Here is an 18361-nt window from a genome sequence, read left to right as displayed (position 1 = left end):
TGGTTGAGGTAGAGCACATTTGTAACTATTCTATAGGGCTGCAACAATCACTAAAATATATAATATTGTGATAAATACCCCAAATTACACCTAAAGATTGCTTGATTTGTGCAACAAATACACCAAAGCACCAATTTATATTAGTTTACTATGATTTAAAATAAGGAAAAGCATCAAATCATCACATCTAACAAGCCTGAAAGCAGGATTAATCAACTAATCATCTCAGCTTCAGAGATCTGATGGCTAGTTTAATCTTTAACACAGCATCCTATTTTAGAAACAGTGAGAGCACAATCACAACTGGAATTGGATACGATATGTTTATGGGAGAGGATTTCCACATGGCATTGGACTGGGCCAGAGGCCCGGCTCACTGATAGCCGAGGTAAAGAAATACCATTTGTTTGAAGTCTGGCTACTGATTAACAACTCAGACCTGTAGAAATGCCTCTTATGTCGTTCTGGACATTTTTATTTTCATATTTATTGAAAAATGTTGACATTATCTAACAACTGATCTTTGTTGAAAAATAATGTTGAACAAGCACTTGCTTTGCAACTTCAGCCTTTAAACTTGACTCTTTAATCCTTTGTGACTCGAGTAGTTTCTGTTAAAAGGGAGTGACTGCAGTCCATTCATACAAGGAATGTGATCCGGCTGTTAGGATTGTCTGCCCATTTCTTGAAGATATTTGACAGGATGAGTGATTATAATCTGATGAGTGTAAATTTATCATGTAAAACGGAATGAAGGTGTAGTTGTGAGGCAGAAGGTAACAATAATGTTTGCTGCGTTGTCTTCCTTTTCATCAGTATCCACTATCAACAATATTAATAATGCATTGGCTTAAACAACTCCTGTATTACAATACACCTCCTGTACCTTTAGTATAAGGTTATTATGTCTGACTCTATGTAATAGGAAGAAGAGCTTTTCATTCTCACAGCGGCAGTGCTGGAAGACGTATTCAAAGCACCAATACAATACACAATTCGGACTGTGAACTACCAGCTCCTCCTGTTGATAAGAAGGGCTCCACCTGTATCAGCCCAAGAAAGAGGCCCCTCCCTGTGAAAGTCCTGCTCTCGGGGCTGGAGGCACAGACCAGAGAGGCAGCTGAAATGTGGCCTGACAGGTCTGATGGGAATGCAGAGTCACTCAGAGAGAGAGAGAGAGCGAGAGAGAGAAACAGAGAGAGAAAGAAAGAGGCAGAGAGGTTGCTGATAGACCGAAGAGCCTGTCATCCAGGTGGAGTTAGGAGCAGTCAGGCTGTAATTAAGACAATGACACAGTTGTGTTGAGCTTGGGACTGGATTTCACCTGATCATTTCACAGGCGGACTGGAAACCTCTGCCCTGTGGACTCCCACTAATACCAGACTTGACAGAGTGGAATTTCCCCCCTTTTCCCTGGCTGGAGCCAGGGGCAGATGGTCGCACAGAGTCTGAGCAGAACTCAGGAAGGAGCAGTGAGAGGAAGGGAGGGAGGAGGTCCGGAGAGGGAGAGGAAGAGAACCGAGGAGTGGACAGAAGAGGAGACATGCTTCGCTACGGTTCAGGGCGAACTGTTTCCACCACCACCACAACAGAGGACTCTCTAGATTCTTCAAGTGAGGTAAGAAGTCCTAAATGAGGCGGGGCCCTGAAACTCTCCTTCTGTCTCCCCCATTCTCTCTCTCCCTTCTCCTCTGTGTTTTGCAGTCCAGTGCCGCCCCCCCCCCCCACCCCCCCCCCTTCTTTTGTTTGTCCCCTGTTTCCTTTTAACTCTGTAGCCACTTGTTTATTGTCTGTATACAGTGAGTTACATTTCCCAACTAACATTTTCTGTTCCCTGATCATCTAAAGGTTTGTAATAGGATGTGTTCACTTGCAGGAGCACGTAATGTGAGCTGAGTGTGCAGGAGGCATGGCTGTCATGTTTATTTGAACAGCTCTCAGATGAAACCGGTCTTTGTACTAAACAGGCCTTTAAACTTATTCCCAATGCTTTCTAATGGAGAAAGATCCTATTGTGATTTAGGAAACAGAGTATGTGTATGTTCCTCACTGCAGTTTCTTTTTTGGGGAACAACCAAACAAAGCACTCATTGTGGTGTACATTTTACATATATCCGTAAGCACAGTTTTGGAGCATTTACATACACTTTGTTTGCAGCTCTGTTTCCATTGACTATAAATAAACACACCATTGTGTCCCTCAGTTTCAGTGATGTTTCAATGTCAACTCTTCTATATTTTCTCCCGATGACTTAATGCTAACATCATATTGTGTGCAGAGCATAATTTATTTGCTTTTTGTCTGTTTGTTTTTCTCAGAGGAGGACCAGGCGCCTCAGGTTAACTCTACATGCAGGAGATAATGGACACACAGAGACGAAAACCACAAACTCAGACACAGTAAGTCGAATATATCTCCCTCATTGACATTCTACAATTCGCCATTCTGCATCCTGCCTATAAGTCTTGCTTGACAGCCACTATTTAGATAGAGGTTTAATGAATATAGTTAACTTAAACCACACTTACCAAGGAAACTCTCAAAATAGTGATGTGGGAGAATGATAAGCACTGAAAATACAACCTATATTCATCATATAATACAAATAAAGAAAGATGGTGTAGCCACTGAGATTATATGTATTTTATCATCTGGACCAGTTATACAATCATAACAAATGGGTGTGTATATGTGTCGGTGTGATAATGCAAACACAGCTGTTTCACATTTACTTCAAAGCTAAAGTCCGACTCTGTGTTGTAAATCTATTCCATACGATAGAAAATATTTAAAATGGAAACACAATATATTTATACCTGAAACATCTGAGACACAGTATGAAGTCAAACGCTGGTAGCTAAACACACATATCATACTAATGTGCATGTTCTTACTGAAGTACATTCTGCCCAGTCTTCATGTCTGTTAGTGCTGTGTGGACTATGATTGTGAGTATGCTGCAGGCTGTGTGTGTGTTTGCTGTAGGTGGCTCTGCCCCTTCCTTTGACAGAGAGAGTGTGAGAACTGATTGTGATACGATGCTTATTGATGGCATTGAGAGGGTTTCTGGTCCTTAATGTGCTGAATCCTTAGTATGGTATTTGTTTAGTGACCACACCTCCACACTCTGCACTGATAGCACGCCCCCACAATCTCTGTTTGTGCTTCCTTTTGCGAGGGTTTGGCCATGACTATTGAAACTGATGACATAGGACAGTCTGGTCAAGAGTGAACACGAAGTGGAGTAACAGCCATGTGCTCGATGATGACGTGTGCATCAGTGTCTGTTTACTGCAGCTCATTCCGCACAGAGCTACAGCTCTAACAGCAGCGTGGCACCTTTTATGTATTAAAGACAAACAACTGAGGCCTGAGGTGCAATGAAATTGGTAGGGAGAACTTAGAGAGGTAGCACAAATACTGTAAAAGGCTGGAAACAGCTGCCCTTAATCTGCCTACCAGCACTTTTATAGTTGACATATTAATGTGTGTTATCTAGTTTGTTTAACACTTACAAAAACTTGCTGTTTTATGGCAGAGGGTTATGTGTAATTAATAAGCTTTAGAGGTGCTTGTTAACTTAGGACAGGTCCAGATAAGTTTCCCTGTTTCCAGTCTGCTAAACTAAGCTAACCAGCTCAATCTCTCATCTAAGAATCAGAAAGAAAGGGAATAAATGTATTTCCCAAAAGGAACATTTAAAACTATTGCTATAAGTTTCAAAGGTTTCCCAAAAACACAAAAAGTGTGATGATCCTGGCCCTGAAAATATGTTTTCATTCAAGATAAGCCATCTAATACATAATGTGCATGTTAAACTGTAGAACTGTGTGGATTATGCATTCAGCGCTGAGCTGAGTGCTCTGTGCACGCGCTGCTGCAGTAGCTATGACGCGTATCTCTGTTGTTGTTGCAACAGCATTTAGTGCAAGTACCAGCACAACGTTCAAAAGGGACACAGCAGAGACGATTTAACAGTCCACTTTTTACATTAATTACTTTTACACATGTAACATTAATGTCCCTTTTTTCTTTTTTAGCCAATGTGAGACAAATCTCCGCTGAAGTTGCTCAAACTTAAATGTGAGATGTAATCTAGAGGGAAGGTCAAATGTAGATCAGTTGCACCTTTTTGATTTTTGTGACTTTGTGAAAAGAAAGGAAAAAGTGAAGGTGTGAACTTAATCATGGAGGAAGGATATGACAGAGACATCCTCTGCTAGAGATATTATGCTTCAGTGGGAACGCTGGTTAATGTGGTTATTTAACATAAAATCAAAAGGGTGTGTCCTGCAAACTGACACACCATGAACACAATCCAACCAGTGACTATGGACGAGATGTGATATAAAACATATACACCATGACACACAGAAAATGGACTTAGACACAGTTGTTACATATAGAAGTTTCTACACATACATTAAATTTAATCTCCACAATGGTCTCTTCAACGTGAACAACATTCAGCACAAAGAGATACATGAGAGCTAATCTAATCAGTTGAGTCCTTATTAATTCACTCATAAGACAAAGCAGTCAGTTAACAAATGACATAGTAAAATGTTTGACAACAACATATAGTTATTTCAAAAGAGTGTCTTTGAGTCGTTTTTGCATCTTTACATGATTCTGGGAGTCAGTGAGTTTGTGCAGAGTTCATGCTTCTCAAGGCAAAGAAAAACTAGTTTTCTTTCAGTATCACATTGCTTCAGTTTCAGTTATAGTCAGGTTAACATTGTCGACCAGTGGAGTCAAATATTGACATTGTAAAAGTCACAACTAAAGTGACCGCAGATAGAGCATTGTTATTCTGAGCTGCAGTGATGTTGAAACATAAACATGGCTGTTCTTATCTCCCATCTGCTGGAATTCACGTCCGCTTATTAGCAGGCATTCACCATTCCTCAACAGCATGTCCTGTGTATGAAATGGTGGAATAAGGCGTGGCTCTGTCTACAAGACAACACTGGCGACTTTGTTTTAGCTCCACCTCCCTCTTATCTCTGAGAGATGGGGAGACTGACACCTGTCTGTCTATCTATCTATCTATCTATCTATCTATCTATCTATCTATCTATCTATCTATCTATCTATCTATCTATCTATCTATCTATCTATATATCTATCTATCTATCTATCTACTGTATATGTATATCTATCTATCTATCTATCTATCTATCTATATATATATATATATATATATATATATATATATATATATATATATATATATATACACAGTGTATATATATTTTTTATATCTTGACTGGAAGAAGCTTTTCTTAATTGTATTATGTTCCATAGTTTTCTACTTGTATGTGTATATTACACCTTGTATCTAGCGCCTGGACTCTCTATATATTTTAGTTTAGTTTTAGATCATTTATCCAAATGTTTTTGTGTGCGGGCTTTATGACTTTATGACTTTTTTAAAACAGTTTGTTTGCTTGCCTTCTGGGTCTTGTTGAGAGAGCACCTAGATGTGACCAGACACAAGGACAGTATTGCAACAGGCACATTGCTAATTGGAAGGTCTAATAAAGAATGTTTACACAGAATAATAAAACTAATTTTAAACATTTGTGTGAACATTGTATTTCTTTTCTTTCTGAAGGCTGAGAAAGAGAAGGATGTCAATGGGGCATTGAAGAAGAAGAATGGGCTGATTCAAAGAGAGAGGCCAGCTGGCAGGGAATCCCCTCAGCAGGTAGACAGCCGCATGAATCCAACACATGAATAATAAGCATGACACTGCCACTGCTGCATGTGTCACTGACATCCTTTTGTAAAAACACCTTTCTGTGCATGCACCTTAAGGCTGTCATTAATAATGTATTCAACATATGCTTGTCGTTGACTGTAACAAATCCCTCGTCTGATGTCTATCTTTGTAGCTATAGATCATTCTTTCTAATCTCCAAACAAAACATGTGCTTCCTGCACTACGGTACTAAAATATTGAAAGAAATTGAATCTCTAAATTTCAGTTCTGTCTTTTATTGGTGGCCAGGACTATAACTGTCATTTGTTATTTAGTTTGTGCATTGTTTAAAATGCTGCACTTCTTCTCGGCTGGTGTGCATCAGTAGGCTGCTAGAGGTACAATAGGCGGACACACGGCAGCTCATTTACTGGGTTGCAGAAACATGATACCCTGCACTTCTTTTTCACTGGTTGTTCCCAGCCTCCTGTTTCCAGCGCTCAGCAGCAGTAATACTGGAAATACCTGATCAAGTGTACATACTCAGCACAAACACACAACTATGTGATGCAGTTCAAAGTGAACATTTGAGCACATAAACGAACACACCAATGCACAAACACGCAGTAGACGGTAGAAGTCGGCCTCAGTGGAGGGTGGCTGCAGAAACCTGACCGGTGCGATTCTGTCTCCCTCAGCACCTCAGCGACATGACCAATGGGGCTCTAGAGACCGCACAGGAGAATCATGGGCCCAAAGTGTACGGCGTGGTGCAGAGGACGGGTTCGGACAGACAGCAGGAGGTGATGGCGCGAGAGTGGACGGTCAATCACCTTCAGGACGAGATGAAGTACATCAAGGAGGTGAGTGGAAACTAACAGATAACAGATAAACAGATCATCTACGCAAGGCTGCGTGGAATGGAGTGTGGATGATATCTGTATGTTTTGTGTATCCAGGTGAGAGATTCGTTGGAGAAGGTGAGAGAGCGGATGTACGGGCAGTTCGGAGGAATGCAGCAATCGATGCAAAAGCTTTCACAGGATATTAAGGTAATAAATGATGTAACACTGTGAGACTGCTCCGAACTCCAGTCTGTGAAGCTGAACATGTGAAAATGCAATGTGCCCTGTGTGTGTGTGTGTGTGTGTGTGTGTGCAGGATGCCAATTCACATCAGAGGAGTCTGGAGTCAGAGGTGAGGATCCGGACCACGGCCATGGAAAGCTTCGATCAGATGAACAGCTCCCTTATATCTGCTAACATCGGCCTGCAGGTAACAAATCAATATCACTGATTCTGTGAGAGCGGGTTCATGACAGCTGCATGCCATCAAAGAGAGGGCCGGCTTGATAACTAAAAGAAGTTTCCTCTGCAGAAATCTGTTCTGGAGAACTGTCAGAAAAGAGTGGACACGAGAGACGAGGTGAAAAGTTTGCGGAGCACCTGTGAGAAAACACAAGAAAAGCTCAGAGATAAGGAGGAAGAGCTGGAAGCCACGCAGATTGAAAACCAGAGTCTGAGACTGCAGGTAATTACATCTCTCCGTCCTCATTCACACAAACCCTCATGCATCCACACAACTCAATACATTACAGTAAAAACACCTGTACTGGCACATTCCCTTAGACAGCAAACAACCCCAATGTCAACGATTTATGATAAAGCAGTATGCAATACATTTTGAAATTTCCAGGTGGAGGCTGCACGGGAGGCCAACAATCAGGCGCTGGAGGAGCTCTCAGCAAAGCTACAGCAGGAGTACAAGGAGAAGCTGCAAGAGGAGCAACGGAAACACAGGGAGGAGATTGAAAACCTACAGGTCTGCATTCTTTACTCCTTATTCATGAACGAAACACACAATGTGCCAATAGATACCAGACTGTATGTCTCATGAACAGGATGGACGCGTGAGGATGACTTACTCGACACATTGTGATGCAGTGAAAATGTATTCTAATTGACAAAAAGGTAGATGCTACATTCAGTGTTGTAGTACTCGAGATTAGTCTTATCTCAAGACCACTTTTTGAAGGCCTTGTTCTCTTCTTGAAATCGATCACCTCTTTACTCTCAGACAAAGAGGACTCTGGATTTCATTTCAAGACCACATCTGCTAAACTGCCTGTGCATTGTCGGATTTATTTGTTAACATCGTTATTGCCTATTTTTCCCACACATACAATTCACCTCTGCAGTGCCCTTTGAATACTTTATAATTTGTTCATGGTTCACTTATACAGACACCCATATACAGTATATGAATGGGGATAAAAGAGGTGAATAAAGAGGAATTATATTTCTATTCTGTTGGTGTTTTTATGGGAATGTGGATCTTTCAGATCAATTTGAGAAGCACCTATATGGTTTGCATGTTTGTTTGTTTTAAGTGTGTCATACAGTGTGAAACTTGCACTGGTTGGGTTGTTATGGTTTGTCTCTGACCCAAGCGCACGACAACAGCAAGGTTTAGTTCTAGCCGAACACACGGCGTAGTTTATTGAGCACAACAAGTCGCTTAGAAAAGAAACACAAAAAACTCAAAGTGTCCCCTTAGTCCACGGGTGATCGAACATCAAACCCCAAAAACTCAAAGAAAATACTCCACACAAAAAAAGTCAGCAAAGACACGAGGGAAAGTTCAGTGACGACACAAGGAGGAAAGTCCACGGACATCATGGCACGAACTCGCAACGTCAGCACAGACAGCCCCCCCCCCGAATACAACGAGCTGACGAGCTGCAGCCGTGGGACGAGCTGAGTGGCTTCAGGTGTGAGTTGGAGCGCCCCTGGCTTGTCCCCGCCTCCAAGCCCGTAGCTCCCTGGCAGCGCGCTCTGAGGTACCGGGTGTCACTGTGTTAATGGGCTGAGGAGGGAGTCCGGCTGGCTGAGTCCTGACATTGGGTTTTTGGTCATGACATAGTCCTCCATTTAGGAAGTCTACAGCACAACGACGCCACAACACTGACGTTTGATGAGCGGTTTTAAAAGCAGTCCATCATCTAATCCCAAAATGTATGTCCACTCACACAGGCCCAACTCGATGAGTACATCAGGCGACTGGAGGAAGCAGAAAGCAACATCAGAATTGCAGAGGCTAAGATTGCTGAGAGGGACCAGAGGATTATTGAAGTGGAGCGCCTATTGGACTGTATGGGAAAGGTAAGGCAATATTTTAACATGTCAAAGATATATCTACACTTCTTGCAGATGTACAAAACTGACAATCAAAACACATTTTCACAGGAAAAGAGTCAACTCCAGAAGAAGCTGCAGGAACTTGAACAGCGGCTCCGCTTGGTGGAGCTGAATGACACAACTGATGGAACTACAGTCAAAAGGTACAGAAAGAATGCCCACTTAAAAAAACACCATGTGACGAATCCTTTCTTTTTCCTGAGCTTTAAACTGCATGTCAGCCTCGGTGAGGGACCTCAGCCCAACAGAGAGCAGTGGAAAATCTAGCTTGGTCTTGTGCAATATTAAATGACATAAAAACATAAAAAGTACAAATAAAAAGCACCAGTAATGTCAGAGTTTATTAATACTACAATCTTTAATAATTTGGGCATGTTTAATATAGAGGTTTGGTCGCCTTCCTGCCTTTAGATAATGAAAAAACACGAATGGCTCTCGCTCGCGTCTATTCGTTCGGGGCTGCTGTAGAAACATGGCTCCCTCCGTAGATAAAAACTAAGTTTTGCATATAATATTCCATTTCTGCCAATTAATCGCCCTAAATGTTACACAATGTTCCTTTAAAGACTGCAAATCAATCAGTGTGCTGTTTCCTTTTTTCCTTCTAAAGTTTATTATTCTTGATTGGAGAATTGCTGAAGCGGCTGCACATTTCCATAAAAATCCTTTTTCACCAGCATGATGGATTTAAATGTGGGTTTAACTGGTTCCTGGTTCTGCTTAGGTCCAAAGAGCTGCAATCTGAATCTGTGGACCTCCGTGAAAGAATCAAACACTTGAACGACATGGTGTTCTGCCAGCAGAGAAAAGTCAAAGGAATGATCGAGGAGGTGGGGAGAGTTGTATTATCTGCAGTACCTCTGTTCTTCTTGTGGCTTGATAATGGGTGTGGATGCATGAGTGTCAGCTGAAGTAGTGAAAGTGTGTTTACCAACCAGAGTGTGGAGGAGTTCAATGCACACAAGGCATATCAAACTTGATCAGAACCAAAGTCAAGAAAGGGTGGAGCGTTGTGCTGGCCTAGTGGTTTAGATGATCGGAAGATAAAGGGCACTGTGAGAGTCTTTACTGGTCCCTCAAGAGTTCATAACACATTTTGGTTTTCCAAAACGTTCATCCTTTTATTCAGTGTCCATCATACTCCAGTTATCAGGATCATTCTTGAAGGGTTGTATGGACTTTTTTCAACTGTAACGGTTTATTCTACGGCTCTTTAATTACTGAATAATTTCTAGAACATTTCTTTGTTCTAATATACTGTATATTGGGTCAAATAGAGACAGTGTTCAATTATTACACTTTGCAATGAATTGCTAATGCAACTTGGAAAGTATTGTAGTGAGTTCACAGCAGGTCAGCCAGACATACATAAAGTAATTTAATTCCATGACTATTTTCCCTATGATTAGTGAACTAAAACACAGTTATTTTCAGAAAGATTTCAATAAAAACGATTAGGAAATCATCCCAACAATGTTGCAGAGCAGAGAAAAGGTCTGACTGAAAACACGTGAACATTGTTTTCAATCTTTAATCTATGAAGGTTGAATCACTGCGAGCTCAAGTAGCTCAGAAGGACATGTTCATCTCAGAGCTTCTGGACAGAATCGCGATAGTGGAGTGTGAGGTAAGACAATTCCTTCAATGTGTGTTTACTGTGTGCTTTTATTTTGGTGTGGTGTGTAATCTGTCTGGGCTGCTGAGCAATCGATCACCTGAACTTTGTGCAACGTCTGTGTGGTTTCCTCGCGTCACTGCACCTCAGTCACTTTGACATGTTAAGTGACTGCAGATCTTTGCATGTACCTGACCTGACAGTGTTGTTTCCTCTTTCTTCTTTCCCAGAATAATGAATTAGAAGACAAGCTGAAGTATTTTATGTCCACACAGAATAGACCACGAGAGGTTTTGGAAATAAGGGAGATAGGAGTAGGCTGCGATCTGCTCCCCAGGTGAGAAGAAGACAGAGAAACATATTCAGTAGCACCGGGTTATATTTGGTGTTTCATTTCGAGGTGGTTTCTTACTCTGATGTCTAACTGTGCATCTGCAGACGTGAAGCACAAAGGCATGATGTTGAACTTCCTGTTCTGTATGAACCAACTCATCTTCATCCCATACAACACCATCCACCTGTTCCACCACCACCACCACCACCAATGAAACCACCCACTCTACCTGTATCACCCACTCTACCTTCATCCCCAACACAACCTCTATCTCCCACTCTACCTGCATCCCCAACACAACTGCTATCACCCACTCCACCTGTATCACCCACTCTACTTGTATCACCCACTCCACCTGTACCACCCACTCCACCTGTACCACCCACTCTACCTTCATCCCCAACACAACCTCTATCACCCACTCTACCTTCATCCCCAACACAAATGCTATCACCCACTCCACCTGTATCACCCGCTCTACCTGTACCACCCACTCTACCTGTACCACCCACCCTTCCTTCATTCCTAATACAACCTCTGTCCTCAACTCAACCTTCATCCCCTAGCTCTCACGTTCAACATCCATTTCATTATCTAACAATGCCCACCCAACCAAGGACGTACACATCTATTAACCCCCCACCAAGCAGACTGGAGTCCAGTTTACTGAGATACACTCCTGTCCAGTACAGCCGTTTCCTGCAGCACAACCCCTCACTATCGACGTTCTCCTACACCCGCCCATCTGGTTCTGAACCTACTGTGAGTCCAGTCCAGTCAGGCAGAGATGAGGTTGACGCAGAAACAAACACAGACACACGATCGAGTCCTGAGGAATTCTCTTCTATGCTCTTTTATCAACCAAGAACAAGAGCCCCTCAAGTTGATACACCGTTCATGAAACTTCTGGAAATAACCAAAAAGATTGAGTGATCTTGAAGGAATAGTTCGACATTTTGCTTAGCATAAAGAATAAAAACAGAAGGAAAGAGCTAGCCCGCCGCAGGTGTTGTTCAAAAACAAACAAAGTGAAATTTAGCCTGAGCGATCGCATCGAAGCCTCTAAGCTTGTTTGGGTTCTAAACCGTTTTGTCAGGAACGATGAGGGTTTGATGACATTAGAAAACGCAGCTTTGAACTCACTTGCTAGCTGCAACCCAAGTGGCAGTGAATGCCTCAGGGATGAGTGGATCTACAGTGCAACCTCATGCACTTTTCACTACTTTTCACCAACCTCGTCAGAAGTTTGTAAAAAGACAGATAAAATAACAAGATTTCATACAACGAAGGATATGCTACCCAATGGTAATGTTTCGGGTCAAGATGTTCAGGATAATGACAGAGCTGAAGTTCCAAATCTCACAAGACACATAGCGGGGCTGCATTACACGATACACAAATTGGCTAAAACTTTTAAACTGATGGTCCTACTTCCTAAAGCTGGTGAGGAAGGGTAACTGAAGTGTATCGCCAATTCTCCATATTACAGGGGTTATGGGGGGGACTGTAGAGACGTGAGTCACTGATGCCAGTCAAGAAATAGTCTGGTCCAGAAACCCCCATCAAATGGCAAATACACGTGCTGGTAGATTAATTTAGATACATGTTTCCAGTCTTTATCGCCGCTAAACAATATGCAGCTGCAGTTATCTTAGCATGAAGCTAATCTGTACATCTTGACTGTCCAGTTATATGTTTCTGTAGTTCAAGTGCAGTTACATTTACCATCGTCAGAGGTATCGATCTTTTCCTCTAAAGTAACCAAAGAAGCGTAATTCCTAAAATGTTGAATGAATCCTTTAAAATCATTTGTCTTTATTCTTATTTTCACTGTGAGTTATGTTTTTAAAAATGACCATTTATGACATGCATATTAGTTATTTCACTATCACGTCTGGTTGATGATATAAAAAGTCTTATGTAGGTTGTTTTAGCCTATGTTTTAACATAGCACTATTAATGAAAATAAAAATGTTGCTTGCTGTAGGGTGTAAATAATCTAAATGCTCTGTATAAATATTTTGTAAGTAATGTAGTGAAAGATTATATTTGTTTTGTTTATATTGAATGAAGTCTACTTATGTTGCTCAAAGAGCTATGAGCATTCAGTCTTGGGTTGATACAGGTATTATGTCTCTATTCATATAATTTTATATTGGCACTGTACACATTTTATTAATATTATTTAGATGTTGTCACATTATGTACAACATATTTATTAACATGCGTTGTGCCTTTATGAACGGCCTACTCTCTGATACTGGGGGTGGGATGAATCTCTTTGAATTGGCAACAGGGTTATATAGTAATATAATGTTAAGTAAATGTATGTGCTGATGAAAGACTGTTCAATCACTTTAAAGATATTGACCTTATTACGGTGACTGCCAATCCTGAGCCACAGGCACAAGTATTATCCAGCTGTTATCTGCACTGCCACAACTGTGTTTGGAAAAGCTTTATGATCAGCATTTTCTTTAACGATACATATCATACTGCGACGAATGATAAGAGGCCATCGTATGTTCGGATAATAAAGACTTTACTGTATAAGTACATAGGCATCATGATTGTGTCAGCACTTTAATACTGTGCAACCTCATACATATTTTAAAGCCCGAAGCCTATAGCATATACATTGTTCTTTGATGGGGATCACTCTGTCTGAATTTATCATAGCTCGTTAGAAACACAAAACAGGCTGAAATGTTATGTGTATTCCATCCATTTCTAATGATTAAATTTCACATTTATTGGCATGCATAAACTCTGAACTCAAGCAAAACCTCAGTTACTACATGTTAAGAACTGTCTGTTCTAGTTTACTTAACTGTAAATTATATACAGTACATAGGCTTTGCAATGCAATATTATATAATATGTATATAATCACTAAACCAAATGTTTTTGTAATTTCGATTTCTTTACATGTTGTCCAATGACGAAAGACCCATTGATAATTTGTTAATATCACTGATGTTGCAAAAACATTTGTAGATTGTCAAAAAACTCCAAAGCTTTGAAACAATGAGGTAAAAATATGTAGTAGATAATATTATCAGTAAAGTACATTCAGTCCTGCTTCAGATCACAAAGTACATGTGCTATACTTGTTTTGATTAGTTTGAGGGATTCTGATAAGAAGAGAGGATTATAGAGTGCACTGTGATCTGACCTGGTAAACACACACACACACACACACACACACACATACATATATAGTATATATATATATACATATATTATAAATAAATGTAAAATATATATATATATAATCTTTTTTCAACTGTGCAGCAGCAGCCAAATGTTGAACTCTGAGAGGAAATAGAGAGGACACAGCTGTACCCAGGGGTGGGCTGGCCATAGGGGTTGGGTGGTTCAATACCGGCCCACCTCCATCACCAACCGGCCCACCCTCTGACATCACCGTCTACGACTATATTCTATGCATCACAGAACACGTTAAATTGACTCTAATAGTCAATAGTCACTGACGCACATTTACTCCTCGCGATCTGTTTTCACACTCATGGTTTCCATTGTCTGTACTCATTTAATCTCTTCTGTCAGTCTAACTTTGTTTTAGGTGTTATTAAATGTCAATCACTCTAGCCTACTCAACACTTGCGTCACTCGCTCACATACAATGCCATTTTTTAGCGCGAGCTGGCAGCATGGCACCGGCACCAAAACGTAAATCCTTTAAAAAGGTGGAGTTGAAAAGCTCAGGAAGAAAAAGATGATATGGAGGAAAGGTGCATTAAAATATTTACAAATGTCTGACTTATTTGGGAAACCACCAACTGGTGACAGTGGTATGATGGTAAGATGTGGCGTTGACTTGGCCAATGTTAGCTTGCTTTTCACAGATGAGGCAACGTTCCCTACAAGTTAGCCTAGCTAACGTTAGGTAAATGTCTTTAACATGTTAGCCGTAGTCACTTGCTTACAATCGATGAGCAAGCTATCCATGGTGGTAGTTGTAAAGAGGGCAATTATAATTTCTAATAACTTATGTCTAATAACTTATGTCTAATAACTTATGTCTAATAACTTATGTCTAATAACGCTAACCAGCTAGCTTGTTATGCTATAATCACACTAACATTATAAACAATGTTAATATGTTATCTAGTTTGATGATAAGACCCAGGGCCATACACTAATTAGTACAGAAATGTATACTTTCATGTACCTAAGTACAACCTCAGCATGTGCCATTTTAGTAAAAAAATAACGCATTAGATGCAACAAGTAAAGCACAGCCATAAAATTAAGAATTCAACCAGGCCAGAACACAGAGATGTCAAACAGCTGAGTTCACTTGAGTTTAATAAGGGCCACTTAAATCATGTGACGCATTTTGCCGCCTCGCCCTTGTGTTTTTTGAACCGCTCTTGGTCTTGACTCTCCCCCGAGACCTCTTCCCATGGGAGACCCTACCATGGGCGGATGCCCCGGACAACATAGCTCTCAGGATCACTGAGCCACTCAAACTCCTCCATGTTAAGGTGGTGGTTCGCGGAGGAGAACATTCAGTAATTGAGTCCACTAAGCTAACAACTTGAGTCAAAATGGCACCCCTCCAATGGGAAGCACCCCCTCCTCTGTCGAGCTCTGACTGCCGGTGCCGTGCTAACACAGTCACCCAGGGCTGTAAAACCAGGACATACAGCACTCTCACTGCTGCACCGTGTCAACTAGAACGCCCTTCACAGACAACCAAGAAGTGAAGAGGATGCCCAGTACTCTTCCCCGCATGGGCAGCTGTGGAGTGCTGTACTAGCTACTTCGCAGTAAAGAGGGGCTTGGTGTGTTGTCTGCCAGAACGCCATGGCAGACAACACACCATTGGTGCCTCTGCGCTAGTGTCTCAGTAGCACAGCGTTCCAAAGTCACCCCGGGAGTGAAGAGGACCAGGCAGCAGGCTGACTTAATTATTTTTTTTTTATTTAAGCGTCAAGCGATTCCAATTAAAAGAGCCAATATATTGTTTTCTTGTCATCTAAAACAAGAAATGTGTGTGCAGGAACTTTATCTGTGGTTATTAAACCACTCGTTTCAGCTCATTTCCCCTCCCTGTTAACATCAATGTTGGGCAGTTGAGGATTCTGATCATATTGGGCTCTTAGGTTTATTTTTCGATACGTTTGCTCAAAACATCTGTGCTTTGTCTCGTAGTGGCGCTTCACATCGCTGCTTTAATATCGTTGAACGTATGAGACATACTGCTTTGGAACTAGTTGTGGGAATAATAAACATATAAGAGTCTGTATATTTTTGGTTAAAGTCTCTGGTTAAGCTGTCTATTTTTGGTGCGCCAAGTGAAATAACTTCTCTGACTCACGTACGTTTTCCATCTATCGTGTCTCTCTCCTGACGCTCCTGTGTGTGAATATGGCGCTCGGCGGTGCTTAACAAAATACTCATATGTGATTGACCATGGTCCTAAGGAACACCTCACTCTCTGCATCAAAAAGAGCAAGCAGATACACCATTCTGGTGTAGAGGAGGTAGAGGTGCCCTTGTCACTCTCCTATCCAAATCGACTACCACTATTCAGCGCCTAATGAAAACTACCATCGCTGCTTGAAGTCCAGCATATCTGGAATGAACTGCGTCCAGATTGACACAGGACATCACAGCCCACGATCAGTGCTCTGTTGCCATACGGTATGTGAGCGACTAGTTTCTGTGATCAAATGTGAGGCATCCACTGGGAAGTACTTTGCCCAACTTGTGAATGACGTGCTGGAGACCATGGATCTGGATGTGAAGTAGTGTATTGGAAATTCCACTGATGGGGCCTCCAATATGCAAGGCCAATATAAAGGTTTCTCTGCACTGCTCTCCGAAAAGTGTCTGACTCAAATCCATGTGAGCTGGAGGTGGAGACCACTCTGCCACAGAAACGGGGAAGAAGGAAAAAATCCATGCATGGAGAGATGTCCCGAGATGAGGCTGTGACTGATGCCGAAACATCATACAAGATTGAGGTCCACAATTGAATCATGGACACAGTCGCAGGAAACATGCACCTGCATTTCCTCAAGAATGGCACTTTGTATGCTGATCTGGCACTTTTGGACCCTAAAAACTTCAGCCAGTAACATCTTACGGCGATACTTTCCCAAAGGCAGCACTCCAAGAGTTGAGCAAGTGTTTGCTGCCATTTGATGAGCTTGCAGATGATGAGCTCGCAGATGATGAGCTCGCTTTGTAACTCGGCCAACAGTGGCCGAGTTACAAAGCGAGCTCAAAAGTCTGGCACAACAGTGGGATAGGCTAAAGGCATCCACAACCAAGACAACAGAACCCGGGCTGGAGGATGCTGAAGATGAGGAAGAGATGGTTTACAAAAAGTGCTCATCTTGCAAGGATTGTCCAATCTGTTGCTATACCGAGTTCTGAAGTACCACATCATAGGCCTTGCACACAGGTTCCTGCTTACCCTCTCTGTCACACAGGAGCATGCGAGCAAAGCTTTTCGACGCTGAAATATATCAAAAACAGGCTCAGGAGCTCACTCCCTCAACAGCACCTGGAGACTTTTATGTTGATGGTTACTCAGACAGATGTTTTGCATATGCTGGACAGTGAGAAAATCATAGACGGTGTTGCAGAAAAGAGCGAGCTGCTGCGAAAACCACTCATGTAGTGAGGTAATAATAACACACGAGTATACTGATATTGTTTTTTATTACCATGTGACTATAATGCACCTGGGCCGGCAGAGTTAGTTTAGGTTCTGTTACTTAACTTATTGTTTTGTTATGCACCTTCAACCCCTACACATACAATCACACACCCAGAATGCAACACTACTGATACCACTGATGGTCACACCCCATCGTATGTTCTGTTCTGTTCATTTCTACAATATAGTTCATACTAATTCTACCCTCTGATTCCAGTTTATTTATAGTGTGGTCTTTCTCTGCTGACATTCATTTCTTAAGGCTCTGTAGTTATACGTATAACCATCTGATACTAGCCCAGAGTTAAGCATATTCATCTAGCAAACTATACCTAACTTGGAGTGTTACAATAGCCAGTATCATTTTTATTCCATGTGTCCATCCAGGTAAATTGGTGGATCCAAATGTTATTTTAAAAAACATATATGATGTAATTTCTTTGTAATCATCCAAAATAATGTTAAGTGTATGGGTATTTTTCCAAGTAGGCCAATGACTGGTCGATAGGTGCATTGAGTGGGCAACGCGTCGTGTATTGAGTGGTCCGGTCTGACAGTAACTCCTGGGCCACTTTTTTCCCCCAGTCCGCCCCTGGCGTTAACCTCCTGGTTGAAGTTGGGTCATCGTTTGTTGAATGAGAAATGTGTTGGCACAGTGGTTGAGAAACATCCGGACTTGGAAATGCAGCTATGGAAAATCCTCCGACCGACTGCACTAACTTGCTGCCGATGGCTATATTTGGCCTCTAGAGGGCAGCAAAGCACCTTCACTGGCTGTGACATGAAGCAGAGGTGCATTACACTACCCCGTAC

General features: G+C 41.6%; 1 protein-coding gene across 3 annotated transcripts; it reads left to right on the top strand.

The window, feature by feature from the left end:
- Positions 1–1126: 1126 nt before the first annotated feature.
- On the top strand, positions 1127–12691 carry myzap (myocardial zonula adherens protein). 3 transcript variants are annotated; one of them, XM_034527315.1, is made up of 14 exons: positions 1127–1618; positions 2320–2400; positions 5619–5711; positions 6404–6568; positions 6665–6757; positions 6867–6980; positions 7083–7235; positions 7401–7526; positions 8738–8866; positions 8951–9045; positions 9627–9732; positions 10446–10529; positions 10748–10854; positions 10956–12691. In XM_034527315.1, exons 1-14 carry the CDS (start codon positions 1544–1546, stop codon positions 11782–11784), a joined length of 2250 nt encoding a protein of 749 aa, XP_034383206.1. In that variant the 5' UTR covers positions 1127–1543; the 3' UTR covers positions 11785–12691. The 3 variants fall into 3 exon arrangements, with proteins under 3 accessions (XP_034383206.1, XP_034383215.1, XP_034383196.1); XM_034527324.1 differs by having other exon boundaries at positions 7071–7235; positions 10793–10854; XM_034527305.1 differs by having other exon boundaries at positions 7071–7235.
- The last annotated feature ends 5670 nt before the right edge of the window (positions 12692–18361 follow it).

The sequence above is a fragment of the Cyclopterus lumpus genome, chromosome 3 (genome assembly GCF_009769545.1).
Source record: "Cyclopterus lumpus isolate fCycLum1 chromosome 3, fCycLum1.pri, whole genome shotgun sequence".
Classification (NCBI taxonomy): Eukaryota; Metazoa; Chordata; class Actinopteri; order Perciformes; family Cyclopteridae; genus Cyclopterus; species Cyclopterus lumpus.
This window is presented reverse-complemented; position numbering and strand designations above follow the sequence as displayed.

Bases quoted from the DNA above. Each gene is read 5' to 3' on its own strand.
- myzap (XM_034527305.1), top strand. From the start codon at position 1,544: ATGCTTCGCTACGGTTCAGGGCGAACTGTTTCCACCACCACCACAACA. The intron at 6,569-6,664 runs GTGAGTGGAAAC...TTGTGTATCCAG, and splicing joins AGATGAAGTACATCAAGGAG to GTGAGAGATTCGTTGGAGAA. The intron at 7,236-7,400 runs GTAATTACATCT...TGAAATTTCCAG, and splicing joins ACCAGAGTCTGAGACTGCAG to GTGGAGGCTGCACGGGAGGC.